General features: G+C 41.4%; 1 protein-coding gene across 1 annotated transcript in view; it reads left to right on the plus strand.

Annotated features, from left to right (window-relative positions):
• The window catches only part of GUCY2F (guanylate cyclase 2F, retinal), a 41,173-nt gene that overhangs the window by 18,016 nt on the left and 9,676 nt on the right, over positions 1–13,481 (plus strand). Inside the window, exons 12-17 of the mRNA XM_048966286.1 lie at positions 911–1,059; positions 2,836–2,999; positions 3,327–3,519; positions 3,640–3,814; positions 9,162–9,260; positions 12,034–12,128. Coding sequence (XP_048822243.1) covers positions 911–1,059; positions 2,836–2,999; positions 3,327–3,519; positions 3,640–3,814; positions 9,162–9,260; positions 12,034–12,128 — 875 coding nt within the window. The remainder of the gene's footprint in view (positions 1–910; positions 1,060–2,835; positions 3,000–3,326; positions 3,520–3,639; positions 3,815–9,161; positions 9,261–12,033; positions 12,129–13,481) is intronic.

Raw genomic sequence — 13,481 nt, forward strand, 5'->3', positions numbered from 1 at the left:
TGATAAAATGATGAATTTCTACTCATTTCTTCCTAATCCTCAAGGAGCTTTCACTCATAGTGTGAACTTTAAAACTGTCTGAGGAAGGCATTTCCCCTTGGCTGCCCCTGGAAATGTTAGGGCCAAGTGCTTTGTTTAGTTCATTTGGTGGAGACTGGTGGGATGGCCTAAAGGGCTTTAAAGTAAACTGTCAACATTGGAAAGCTTTAGGTGCTCACAGTAACAGCTGTGGAAATGCAGGGTCCCTGCCAGAAAGAGAGTGGTTTTCACTTCAGATGACTGCTCAGAATTTCACAAAATGAAACCTTCGGAAACAATCACAGTTGTTGTATTTTAAGCAAGAAGATAGAGTTCTACCTTTCACTTTTTTCAAGGCACAGTTAGCTCCCTGAAGGTTACTCTCAGTCTAAATAGCAGAGATTCAGGCTAAAAAGCAATAACAAAACCCCACTGCCTCTCTGAAATCCTCCTACATACTATTTCCCAGTTAAAGATGAAGTGTCAACGGCTGGTATCCTTCCTGTCTGGACTTGGCTGTAACCCTCTGCTGTCTTAGAGGACCACAAATCCTGATGGAGAGAGTCAGAGGCAATTTCATTAAATATAAGCCTGTAGGCTCACACATACCCATCTGTCACACAAGCTTCCCTCATCCAGCCACTTTATTGCTTGTAACCTGGCTCTCCAGGGACAGGAAGGCAATTGAATTGCTTGTCTTGTAAATCCTCCAAGAGACTCCTGACAGAGGAAAGCAGAAATCCCCAGGCTCGTTTGACACAGCCATAGAAGCGTGAAGAATAATAGCATTGATGAAGGAATGAGCAAGAAACAGATGAAAAATCTCATGTCTTTCACCCTCACCAAGTGCCTCCATCTCTAATTGTGCTTTGGATCCTTCTCTTTGCCACAGAAATTATAAAGAAGGTGAAGAAACCACCTCCCCTGTGCCGCCCAAACATAGCTCCTGAGATGGCCCCCCTGGTGTGCATCCAGGTAATGAAGCAATGCTGGGTTGAAGCTCCTGAACGACGTCCCACCTTTGAGGAGGTATTTCATAAGGTCAGTGTACAGAGAACAAGGTGCAATTCTTTATTAATATTTAGCAGGAAAGTGTTTTTTGTAAGCAAGCCCTCAGGAAATGATTGAGAGAACACTAGAGCCTTGTCTTTGCTGTTGGGTTATTTTATAGATTGTGGCATCTAGATGCTTGTTTTCATCAACTGTGCCATATCTACACCATATTCTGAACTTGGACTTAAGTAGGACTATAATATGGGCTGTAACACAGGAAAGATATGGGCCTGGTGTATTCACATTTGTGATATGCCTATCCTGATGGTCTCACAGAGATAAAAAAAAAAGCTATGAATTATCATGTAGCTTTCAGATCAATATGTTGTTTCATCTTCTGAAGTCTTGAAGAAAACTTCTGTATTTTTTCTTGGTTACAAGAGTTCCAAAACTGAGTGATCTTCAGTGCTAAAGCTCTTTGGCCTGGAGAAGAAGCAACTGAAAGCAGATATGAAAACCTTGCATGATATTTTGACTGCTATATAAAAGGTGATTAGGGGATAATTGTTTTCCATTTCTATTGCATAGTGCAAGAACTGGAGGCATCAAATAAAATGACCAAATGATCCAGACTCCAAGCAAACAAAAAGAAGTGCTTCTTCACAAGTTACATATCATCTAGGGCTATTAAACACAAAAATACAATATTTGGCATCAGAGATCTCTGCGTTGCAAAATGGTGGATTTTGAGAACATATTCTGGAGAAGTATGATTGTACACAAGTCCTGTTTGAATATCTTTTCTGGACATCTGTTACTGGCTACTGGCAAAATAAGCCTTTTGTCTGATCCAGTAATACTGTTTTAAGATCAAACTAGATAATCCAATATCCATAATTTGCACCTTCCAATTCTATGATGCTATGATTGATTTAACACTCACGTTATTCCATTCTTGATCCTAATGAAATATTTGAAACCACAGATGCTCCAAATTGTCCCAGAGCTCATTTTCAGGTCAAGAGGAGCAAGCATAACTCAGTGTGGTGGCACACAACAGTGCACGTACATGCCTGTGTACAAAGGCAATTTAAGACCATTAAGACAAAAGTAAGTATTGCCAATGCCCTAGCAACACTGACATCATCACTTCTTACAACCACCTGTCTCAGGTGACAAGTGATAAGACATAAGGAAATAGTCTTGAGTTGACCAGAGGATGTTTAAATTGGAAATAAGGAAAAATTTCTTAATGGAGAGGGTGGTCAAGCATTGGAACAGGATATCCAGGGAAGCTCAGGACGTCTGTGGAGTCTTCATCCTTGGAGATATTCGGGAGACATGTGAACATGGCACTAAAGAGCATGGGTTAGTGGTGGGACTTGGTAGGTCCAGACGGTGCTAGGACTTGATGATCTTGAAGGTCTCTTCCAGTCTAAATTATTCTATGACTCTGATTTTATGATTCTACAGCCTGGTCAGAAAGAATTTATTATGGGACAAATGAGGGTGCAAACCTACAGCATTGTAAGACTCCAGAAAATCTCACATACCTGCTTATCATCCCAAGGGAGGTGGTGCTTCACTTAACCTTCACAAAAAGACTGCAGAGGAACAGCTTGTCCAGGCAACTTCCATAGCTAGTGGTACAAATTCATCATCCATTTTGCTTCTTTCTCTGTTGCAGAAGTTTTGCCATTGAGGAGGTTAGTCTTTAGAACTGTGACTTAAAAATAAAGTGCTTGCTTTTTGTTCTTTTCCAGGCTTATAGTGCTACAGTGAGGTAATGAGATAGGGAAGTAACTCTCCACTTTGATTTTCCAGTTCAAAACCATCAACAAAGGCAAAAAGACCAATATAATTGACTCAATGCTCAGAATGCTTGAACAGTATTCAAGCAACTTGGAAGATTTAATCAGAGAGCGGACAGAAGAGCTAGAGATTGAAAAACAGAAGACAGAGAAACTCTTATCACAAATGCTTCCTCCGTAAGTACTGGTATTTTAGATGGCAAAAAGCCCTTGGTGTTATATAGCTAGACTGGACAAAATGTTTCTCCCAGATTGAGTAAATTTGCAGGGCAGACCTCCAGTTTTGACAAGCATCTTTCAAACAAAGCAAGAAACTTCCATCACTGCTTATTACAGCAATGTAAGTCCTTATATTTACTGGAAGACCTTTTAGGTACACCAAGGCAAGAGTGCCTGAGCTCTTGGGCTTGTCACAACAAGGGCATTTGCTCTGTCACCCTTCCTTCTGTTATCATTTTGAATCAGCATTTTGTCCTGTCACCTCTTCTTGTGTTACCATTTCAGATCAGTAGCAGAAGCCCTCAAGACTGGTGGCACTGTGGAGCCTGAATATTTTGACCAAGTCACCATCTACTTCAGTGACATCGTGGGCTTCACAACCATTTCAGCCCTCAGCGAACCCATTGAAGTAGTTGACCTCCTGAATGACCTTTACACTCTGTTTGATGCTGTTATTGGAAATCATGATGTTTACAAGGTGAGGGGTACCCAGGAGGGAGGACCAGCCATCTCTGAGTCAAATCTTTCTACAGTTTGGTTCTACTGCTCTTTCCCATCTTCTATTTCTTTGCTTTTTTGATGCTGTGGCATTTGCTAGGTAGAGACCATTGGAGATGCCTACATGGTTGCCTCAGGGCTTCCGAAACGGAATGGAAACAAGCATGCAGCTGAGATAGCCAACATGTCCCTAGACATCCTCAGCTCAGTGGGAACATTCAAGATGAGACACATGCCAGACATCCCCCTCAGGATAAGAATCGGCCTGCACACAGGTAGGCACCTAAAATCAAAGAGCTCCTGCAATTGTATTTCCAGCATTGAATGCCTTCTCTTTGCTCACCCCAAAGCATCTTCCCTTAGAAGATGCTTAACAACCTTCCATAGCAACAAGGTCATTAAAAAGGAAGTGCAAACCCAAAGTAGAAAAATGGCTCGGTGTCGAGTAGAGAAATTTTGTATTCTGTTGCTGTCAGGAGCTACATCAGAAATGTTAGTCCCAAAGGCTGCATTGTTAAGTGTGGATTTTTATGTGCTTCAGAATCTTTGCTGGCATGATACGGAGACATCCAAGTCTTTGTAACTCTGTTCTGAAATGGAAAAAAATTAAATAGAAAAATCATTATATAGAATCAGAGAACTGTTAAGTTTGGAAAAGACCTCTGAGATCACCTGGTCCAACTGTCTACCTATCATCACCATACAAATTGAAGGAAAAGACTGGGGGTGCTTATTATAGATAGGATGTAACTGAAGGAACACGATACAGATACTCAAAAAGTTATGCTATAAAGTAAATGTCTTCTAGTGCAGAAGTCATGATCTATTCAATGAACAAAAAAGAAGCTTGTTTAAAAAGAAAAGGAGTTGGCATGGTGTTTAATTTTTCTAAAAAAACAAAAACAGCAACAACAAAAACAGCAAGATTGCAGTCGTCATATATCTGAAAGTATGGCTTGGATTTTAAATTGAGGAAAAGACATCCACTGTTGTAAAAGTCAGTAGTTTTAGAAGAAATATTAACCTTCAGAATTTTATATCATGGTCGTCTGCTAATGAATTTTTGCCAGTTCTTCATCACTGGACTTCCTGCATCTTCCTCTCAAGTACAAGATACCAGCCACTGGTAGAAGAAGAAGAAGAAGATTGTCAAGGAGTCTGATCTAGCATTATTGAATAATATCCACATTTTTGCAGCTCTGGCACCATAATTACAGAATTCCTTGTTGTACACACAGGGAAACAAGAACAAAGGAAGCATTTCACACAGAATACCCTAAGAACAGAGCTGTGACTTAAGCGTAGCTGAAATCAATACTTCATAGCTCCCTAGACTGTGTATTTTCTTGTTTTGGAGTTGTCTCTGACAACTCATTGTCCCCATTGTTTTCATTGCAATTTGGGGTTCTTAGCTGGCTCTTTACAGAAGTCTAAAGTGTTAAGGATTGATTGCAGACACTGTGGGTTTTATACTGTGGGTTTTATGGTATGGTTGGAATCAGATGTGTCTGTGACCCAGAGCAAGAGTCTCTGGAGCAGCAGCATTTTCAACACAAGAAGTGAGGAATACAGCATGCAACATCTGCTGCTGCCTGTTGGCCACAGTTCTGCAGCACGCCTTCCACGCATCAGCCAAAAATCTATCCCTAGGTGACTGGGAGGGGGGGAGTGTTACTTGTGGTTATTTTTTCTTCTTTTTCTGAACTCTGGGTATCTGGAAATAAGTGCTGCTATAAGGGTGTGAGAAGAGGGAAAGGATCATATTCTTTTTGAAGAAGCAGAAGCTAGATCTTATTTTGCACAGACTTGAACCTCAGGGTGGGGATTCAGGGGAACAGAATCCTCCCTCATTGTAAGTGTGGAGAAAGTCAGAGGCTGCTTCATGAGCCTGAAGATGTACAAGTCTATGGGGCTAGGCAGCATGTATCCCAAGTCCTGAAGGAATGTGATGTGGTTGCTAAGTCACTCTCCATCATACCAGAAAAGTCATGGCTTTCAGGCGAAGTCCCTGGTGACCAGAAAAAGGAAAACATCACTTCCACTTGTAAGAAACGGAGAAAGGAAGACCCAGGGAACTACAGGCCAGTGAGCTTCACCTGTGCCTGTGGAGATCATGGAACAGATCAGTTCTCTGAACCACTAAGGTGAAAGCAGAGTTTGAATAGCCCTAGATCCCATTTCTCAAAAGTAAAGAAACATGAAGAGGAAATCAGTAACATCATGAAGCAGGAAGGCTTGTGGAAAAGAGGGCTTGGCTATCACACCTTCCTGGAAAGGATGGAGAAGGGGTGTGAGCACCAGCTTTGTTGACCAACTGCTCTCTGAAAACTAGTGCCAAGAGGAGCACGTGGTTCCACCTCTGAAACAGAAGGAAATACCTTTATGATTGTCCATGTCCCTCCTGGCTGCTTTGTCTTCTCTGACCACAGTAGAGAGCCACAGTTCTGGGAACATCTGATGGACCATGCATGTGACCATGCGTGGGTAAGTCGGGAAGGACAAAAAGACCAGTGTTTGGTTTGAGTTCCTCCCCTGCTTTAACTGCACCCTGGATTCTTGGCTCTCCTTTCTCAACTCAACTGCCTGTACAAAAGAACTTAGCTGAATCAGCTGTTTCTGTGCTGGCTGTATCTGGGTTGGGGCTGGATGGCTGGGGAGAGTGAGAAGGCAAGCATGTCCATGGAGGCTTAAGGAGGTCTGTTTATTGGTCAGACTCTCTGGCATGCATACCTTCATTTCCAGTGAGCTTGTTAACCTCCAAGGCACCACCAACAGTTGCTGCAGAAGCTCAGCCAGCATGACTTATTAACTGACCCTCCAAAGCCCTGGCAAAGTGCCATTTCAAAACAAACTGGAGAACCTGTGTAATTAAACAACCAGGCCAATGCATTCTCATCACAGAGTCTCCAATTTCCTTTAAAGTTGTTACTGTCAGAGATTTATCTCTGGAAGTTTCTGTTATCCCTTTGCTGAGGCAGTCTAGACATAGGGGAACTCACACACAGGCAGCGAAGGCAGCAAATGAATTAACTCTTGGGTGCTTTCAACACTGAGAAATCGTTTTGTCATGCTAACATTTTAACATTGGATTTGAATTAATCCCTTTATGATGGCAATGCTCTAGAAAGATATTCTTACCCTAAACATCTTTCATAGAATTGTAGAATCATTAAGGTTGGAAAAGACCTCCAAGATCATCTAGTCCAATCATCCACCTCCCATCAATATTGACCATTAAAAACACGTCCCTTGGAACCACATCTCCATGTTTTTGAACTCGTTCAGAGATGGTGACTCCACCACCTCCCAAGACACCCTGTTTTAATGCCTCACTACTCCTTCAGAGAAGAAATTTTTCCTCATATGCAACCTGAATCTCCCCTGGTGGAACTTAAAGCTGCTCCCTCTCCTTCTATTGCTGTTACCCAGGAGAAGAAGACAATTCTTTCCTCACCACAAGGAGGCAAGGAGAAGGGGTGCCTCCCCTTCTCAAGACTGAACGATCCCAGTTCCCTCGGCTACTCTCCACAGAACTCATGCTCCAGACCCCTTACAGCTTCATTGCCCTTCTCTGGACCCACTCTGGGGCCTCAGTGTCTTTCTCACAATGAGGGACCAAAAATTGAACACACCACTCGAGATGCAGAGCTTTGTGAGCTTTGTGGAAGTGATTGGGTGACTGTATTGACTGATTAGGAACTTAAATTTAGACATCCATGTGGAGGTGTTTCCAAGAGTGTTAGGGGGTCAACTCTTGCCCTGTGGTCAGTGGAGATCTGGTGAACATGATAGGTCCAACTCCTCTGATTCTCTCCTGAAGAGCTTGAACCCAACTAACCTCAAAAAATTTTGTATTATGAAAAACTTCGTATTTAGTGTATCTTTAAATATTGCTGATGATGTTCTGTGTTGACAATTCTTATACACTTGCATGGCAAAATATTTCAGAATCGCAGATCACAAATATTTCCTTGAAGTTTTGAGACATCTTAACCCAGAAAAATAATGAAAATTAAAAGGCAGGCAGAGCCTCATGAAAACATGTGCCATAAATACATTCAATGGAGAATGCACAGATGCTTGTCTTTTCTCTGCAGAATGTTCCATATCTACTGAGACCGCTGAGACTTTAGTTTTTTAAACTTCTTGTTTTTTAACTTTTTAAAAAATATTTATTTTGCAACCTTGATATTTTAGTACATGGGTGACGAAATTTAGCAACCCATCCTTCAGAGCCCAGTCCAAACACTAGCTGATCCAAGTGCCCCATATGACATACATCCGTGCTGCTTGGCTGTCACATTTTAGCTCTGTGTGTATGCGTGTTCAAGTGAATCCTACATGCATATTTCTCCCCGAGAACTTGGCACCAGCTCTTTAGGAGCTACTTTGGAAGGGAGTGGATCTTGTCTTTGGGATGAAACTGAGGAAAAATAAACAGCTTTTGGCTAGACAGGAAAGCTAATGATGTCTTCCTCTCCAAGGAGGGGACACAGGGTGGTCCAGTGTGCTGCCAGCATCTCTTGACTTCTAAAGCTGATTCTCAATCTTGCTTCACTCGGATGTGTCCCAGAGAGCTAACTCTGGTCAGTTTGGAGAAGAAGAGGCTCCACAGAAACCTCAGAAAAGCCTTTTGGTATCTAAAAAGAGCCGAAAAGAAAGAAGGGAACAGTTTCTTTAGCAGCATCTGTTGTGATAGAACAAGGGGAAAGGGTTTCATACTAAAAGAGAGGTGGTTTAGACTGGATATAAGGAAAAAGGTTTTCTCCGTAAGGATGGTGAAGCACTAGAACAGATTGCACAGAGAGATGGTGGATGTCCTGTCCTTGGAGACATTGAAGGAGAGGCTGGACCAGGCTTTGAGCACCTGATGGAGCTGTGGGTGTTCCTGTTCACTGTGGGGGAGTTGGACCAGATGGCTATAAAGGTCCCTTCCAACTCAAAAAATAGTATGATTCTATTCTATGATTCTATGACACAAGATCTCAACTTCAGCTTTTTTAGAGGGAAAAGTAGGTTGAAGAAAACTTTTTAAAATGAGATTTCAGTAGTCCTTGAGCTTCAGTGAACTCTGAATTTCTCCCAGATGACAGTGAACTGGGACACCAAAGACCTTTTTTGGCCAATGCCTAATTTAGAGAAATGTCTGAATTTTGACTACTTCTACCAAGCATGAAGGCCAGAGACATATTTAAAAATCCTTCTCTTGCATTCCCAAGTAGTTTCTGGATACCAGATGAGAGGATGAAATTTGCTTGTCTGTGAGCCTCGTGGTTTGTATAGACAGTGGTTGGGTTGTACAGGTGATGTGTTTTCAAAGCATTGTCCTGGGAGATGTAGTAGGCCTGACCATAGAATTGTTAAGGCTGGAAGGACCACTGAGATCATCTAGTCCAATCATCAGCCCGTCACCACCATACGTCTAAACTCACTGTGACATCCACCCTTGTCTTGAACACCTTCAGAGATGATGATTCCACCACCTGAACACATGTTAAAGACCTGTGTTCCCATTTGGGGAATCCCATCCAAAAGGATGTCAAAGATGAGATTTGTGTATCAGAGACCTCTGTGAATGTACGGATATATAACTTTGGCTTATACAGATGTTGTGTTTTTCAGGGCCCTGTGTGGCAGGTGTGGTTGGCCTGACCATGCCCCGGTACTGCCTCTTTGGAGACACAGTGAACACAGCATCACGAATGGAGTCCACGGGTCTGCGTGAGTACTTGAAGCAGTTCCTGGAATGGACTACTGACAGATTTAGAATCATAGAATCATAGAATAACTAAGGTTGGAAAGGACCACCAAGATCAAGTCCAACCCCAACCCATCCCCACCAAGCCTACTAAACCACATCCCTCAGTGCCACGTCTTCAAGGCTCTGGAACACCTCCAGAAACAGTAACTCCAATACTTCCCTGGGCAGCCTGTTCCAATGCCTGACCACTCTTTCTTAGAATAGATTTTTCCTAATGTCCAAGCTGAACCTTCTCTGATGCAACTTGAGGCCATTATCTCTTGCCCTGTCACTACTTATCTGTGAGAAGAGGCAGATCCTCACTTCATTACAACCTCCTTCTCAAAGGATATGAAGAAATGTTCGTCTTAATTATAGGCATTGTAACTGAATCAGCTCTCAAGAAAAGGGCAAGTCCAAAGACAAAATTAAAAGCAGCCTGAAGCCCTCAGAGGCCAATATTTGAGACAAAGAGATCATTTAGTTTTGCTCTTCTTTTCCCTGCAAAATCTCGAAAGAATGTTTAGCCTGGTCCAGTAACCAATATGATTCACATTCTGCATTGTAGCTGTCAGCCATCAGCTGAAGTGAATATGAGTCTTGCTTTAGATTTCTCCTGCATGGAGTTGTATCTTGCTTTCAGATTGCGGAGGACTCTTAATTCAGAGCTGTTCTTGTACAGTATAATAGTGCACCTACCTGCCACGGCTAGTATAGGGCAAATGGGGAAGAAAATGTGGGCACTGCTTTCCCCAAGGCAGTGGTCATGGCACCAAGATGTTTGAGTTCAAGAAGCAGTTGGACAGTGCTGTCAGAAATAAGATATGAGTTTTGGATGATCCTACATGGAGCCAAGAGTTGGGCTCGATTATCCTTGTAAGTCCCTTCCAGCTTGGGATATGCTATGAATCTATGATTCTATCATGATAGAGAGAACAACAGACCACAGATAATGCTGCCCTGAAACTCGGGGGGTTTACTGGTGTGTTTTGTGAGAGTTTCATTTATCAGCAGTAGAAACTCTGTGAACAATCCCTAAGATTCCCTTCTCCTTTGAGTATTCTTGATGTCTTTCTTGATGAGTTGATGTTAATGCTATTTTCCCCTTAAATTCTTAGCTTAGTTTTCCAATGGCTTCAAGTTATAGAAGCCAAGTCTTCACTCCTAGAGCCAATGGCTGCAGCCAATAATGCAATGCTATATGACAGCTGTTTCTTATTGTCCCATAGATGAAGGCTTTTAGACATGGAAAAGGGGCAATGGGAGAGGAGCATTTATCTGCATTTCAGTCATATGCATAAATAGATTTGCTCTCTGCTGTGTCCTTGACTGAAGCATGGATCTGTAAGCCATGGTGAGCTGTGGATGATACAGTGGAGAGCATGCTCAGAGCTCAGGAACAGTTTCAAATTCACTTTTGATTTTCAGTCCATCAGTACAAGTTGATTTCCAAGGGCAAAATATCTTGTGTATTTTTAACCTTTGCTCTTCTCTGGTCTCTCTCTTGGTATTTTCAACAGTTCTAATAGATTGGCTAATATATCTACTTCACAAACAACAGGGAATCTGTGATATTTAATACTGAAATCTTGAGGAACTGTCATGATGAAATTACTTTGTAATATGCATGTAACATTACAAATTTTCTTTTTCTGTCATATAACCATTGCATTTCTAATTCCAGTGATGGCAACTACACTAATCAAGACTAACAATTAAATTAAACTTAAACATGAAGATTTTCAAGGTTTAGAACCTTAGAAATGTGAAGTCCCACTAAGACTGGAAACTGCGAACACTGGAGATACAAGATGACCTTTGTACACTAATAGAAACCTATACAAATACACACTAATTTGTAGACTGTAGCTTACTGCTGCACTAATTGAAGCAAGAAGCAGTGCAGTGTTCCTCTGCATCAGTTCCTTTAAACTGATAATCTTTTTTTCTAATAGTTCTGAAAAAAAAAAAAAATTAACTAGTTTGCCCCCACATTTTTTATAGGGGAAACAGAATGGGATTGAGACACTGGAAAAAAAAAATTCTTAAAAACATCAACAACAATTAAACTGTTTTGGGGAAAGTAGTTTTGAAATATTTCCTGGCTTGTTAACATCAATAGCACAGCAACAAATTTCAGTGAGTTCCAGCAATGGCTGCAAAACAAACTGGGGAGATGGGAATTTGATAAAGATCTCTGCCTTTGCCATTTTCATTTTTAAAATGTTAACAGCAGCTCTGGGTGGAATCAATTACTGAAAAATGCAGATGGATCTACGTGTACAGCCGCATTATCGCTCTGTCTCATTGCAAACCCCACCTCTCTGCTCCTAATCCCAACACCTGTTTTTCAAATGATGCTGGCTGCCTGGAGCAGAACTTCAGTCAATTATTTTTCTTTTCTTTCTTGCTGCCTAGTTTTGCATTGTGGCAAAAGATATTAATAATGACATTTTTCATTCCAGCCAGCAATTTTGCTGTAATGGCACTTCTCATCTTTGTGAGGAGCAAGGCTTCCCATGCTTTCTGTGTTTGTTATCCTTCTCAAAGAAGTCCCCAGTCTAGGTCTCACCTCACCCTGTACTTGTTACAACCTTACCTGGAAGGATCCAATCCGTCACCGTTGTACTCTACCCCACAAAACTACAGCACGCCAACAAGCCCTGGAGAAGTTTTCCCTGCCAATACAAAGTAGTGGGGATTCACAGTGTGTATGCAGTGTAGTGAGCCAGCTGTTTTGCTTTCCATTCTCAGCTTACAGAATTCATGTCAGCCAAAGTACGGTGGATACACTTCGGTCTCTAAATGAAGGCTACGAAATCGTTCCTAGGGGAAAAACAGAACTGAAGGTAAGAAGGCCTGGTCTGTGTGAAATGCTTCATGAGGGAATTTTCTTGCTTAAGGAATTTTCATATTATGTTCTTCTTTGGCCTTCATCCATCACTCTTCCACACAATCCTTCCTAAACGATCCCCATCAGTTGGTTCAATACATGAGGTCATTCTTGAAGGACTGTGGAAAAATTCAAGCAAACAGATGAATGATCTGTATCTATTTATGCTATAAATCAGGAGAGAAAGTTGTTGAAACATTTAGTAACAAAAAGGAAAGCACTGAACAATGCCATTGCCATCTGAAATCCTCTACCATGAGTGGATTCCTGGTGTAGAGGGTGAATGGAAAGGCAAAAGGTTTTTCCAAAGCTATTTTTTTTCCTTTTTTTTTTTTTTTTTTTTTTTGTTTGTTTGTTTCTGAAGTTTATAATGAGTTTATTTAAACCATATATCAAATACCAAAATTCATACCCCTTCCAGCTACTGCCACACAGAGCCTCTGCATGACATCAAACTCTGAATATTCAGTCAAGTGCAATCACCCTCTTTCCCTCTTTCTCACCTTAACATTGTCCTTGAGTCATAACATACACATAACAAAGACCCACTCTCTGCAATAGAATTGCTGTTGCTCAGGGAGGATGCCACAGGAGAATAAAGCCCTGAGTTGAATTTAGCAGTCTTCCAGTGGTTGTCAGAAGAGTGTAAAATAGTGACAGAAAGAAGGAAGAATGCACACGGTATGAGGCCGCTGCATTCCTTATTCAGAAAGAGCTTAGCTTGATAAATGCTGTGGGGAAAAGAAGAGGGAAATGTGTATTAAAACAATCCATGATTCAAAAACTGAATTTTATTTTTTGTGGAGGGGGGAAGGCATTATATAATGACAAGAGACTCACAAAATTGTAAGGAATTTGTGGAAAAGACTCATATGAAGGCTCATTTGTTCTAAAGTCAATGTCTGTATGTGCCTTCACTTCAGCTCTCTTTCATCAACAAGAACTGTAGATACCAGTGCAGCACCCTTCCAAGGTGGACATGCAGAACAACTCAGGACATTTAAATCTAGAAGTGCTGTCATCTCTCTCATGATGACTAAAGGTTACCTGGTGACTTGCATCCATGCTTTGCAGGTTTACAAACATTTGTATGAATTTGTATACTCAGCTTACCCATATGGGACAAAGTGCATACCTTACTCCATTGATCAGCCACTTACTGTATGAAATGAGGATTTTGATATCACAGTAATATCTTTTATCATTCAAAATTTAACTACTTTTCAGCCAGAAATTCTCCCAGTTTCTAGGACTCTATTTAATTCAGACTTGACAGAAGCTGCTGATTTTCACAGTGCCTAAACCAAAC

This window comes from Lagopus muta, chromosome 1, assembly GCF_023343835.1.
Source record: "Lagopus muta isolate bLagMut1 chromosome 1, bLagMut1 primary, whole genome shotgun sequence".
In the NCBI taxonomy this organism is placed as follows: domain Eukaryota; kingdom Metazoa; phylum Chordata; class Aves; order Galliformes; family Phasianidae; genus Lagopus; species Lagopus muta.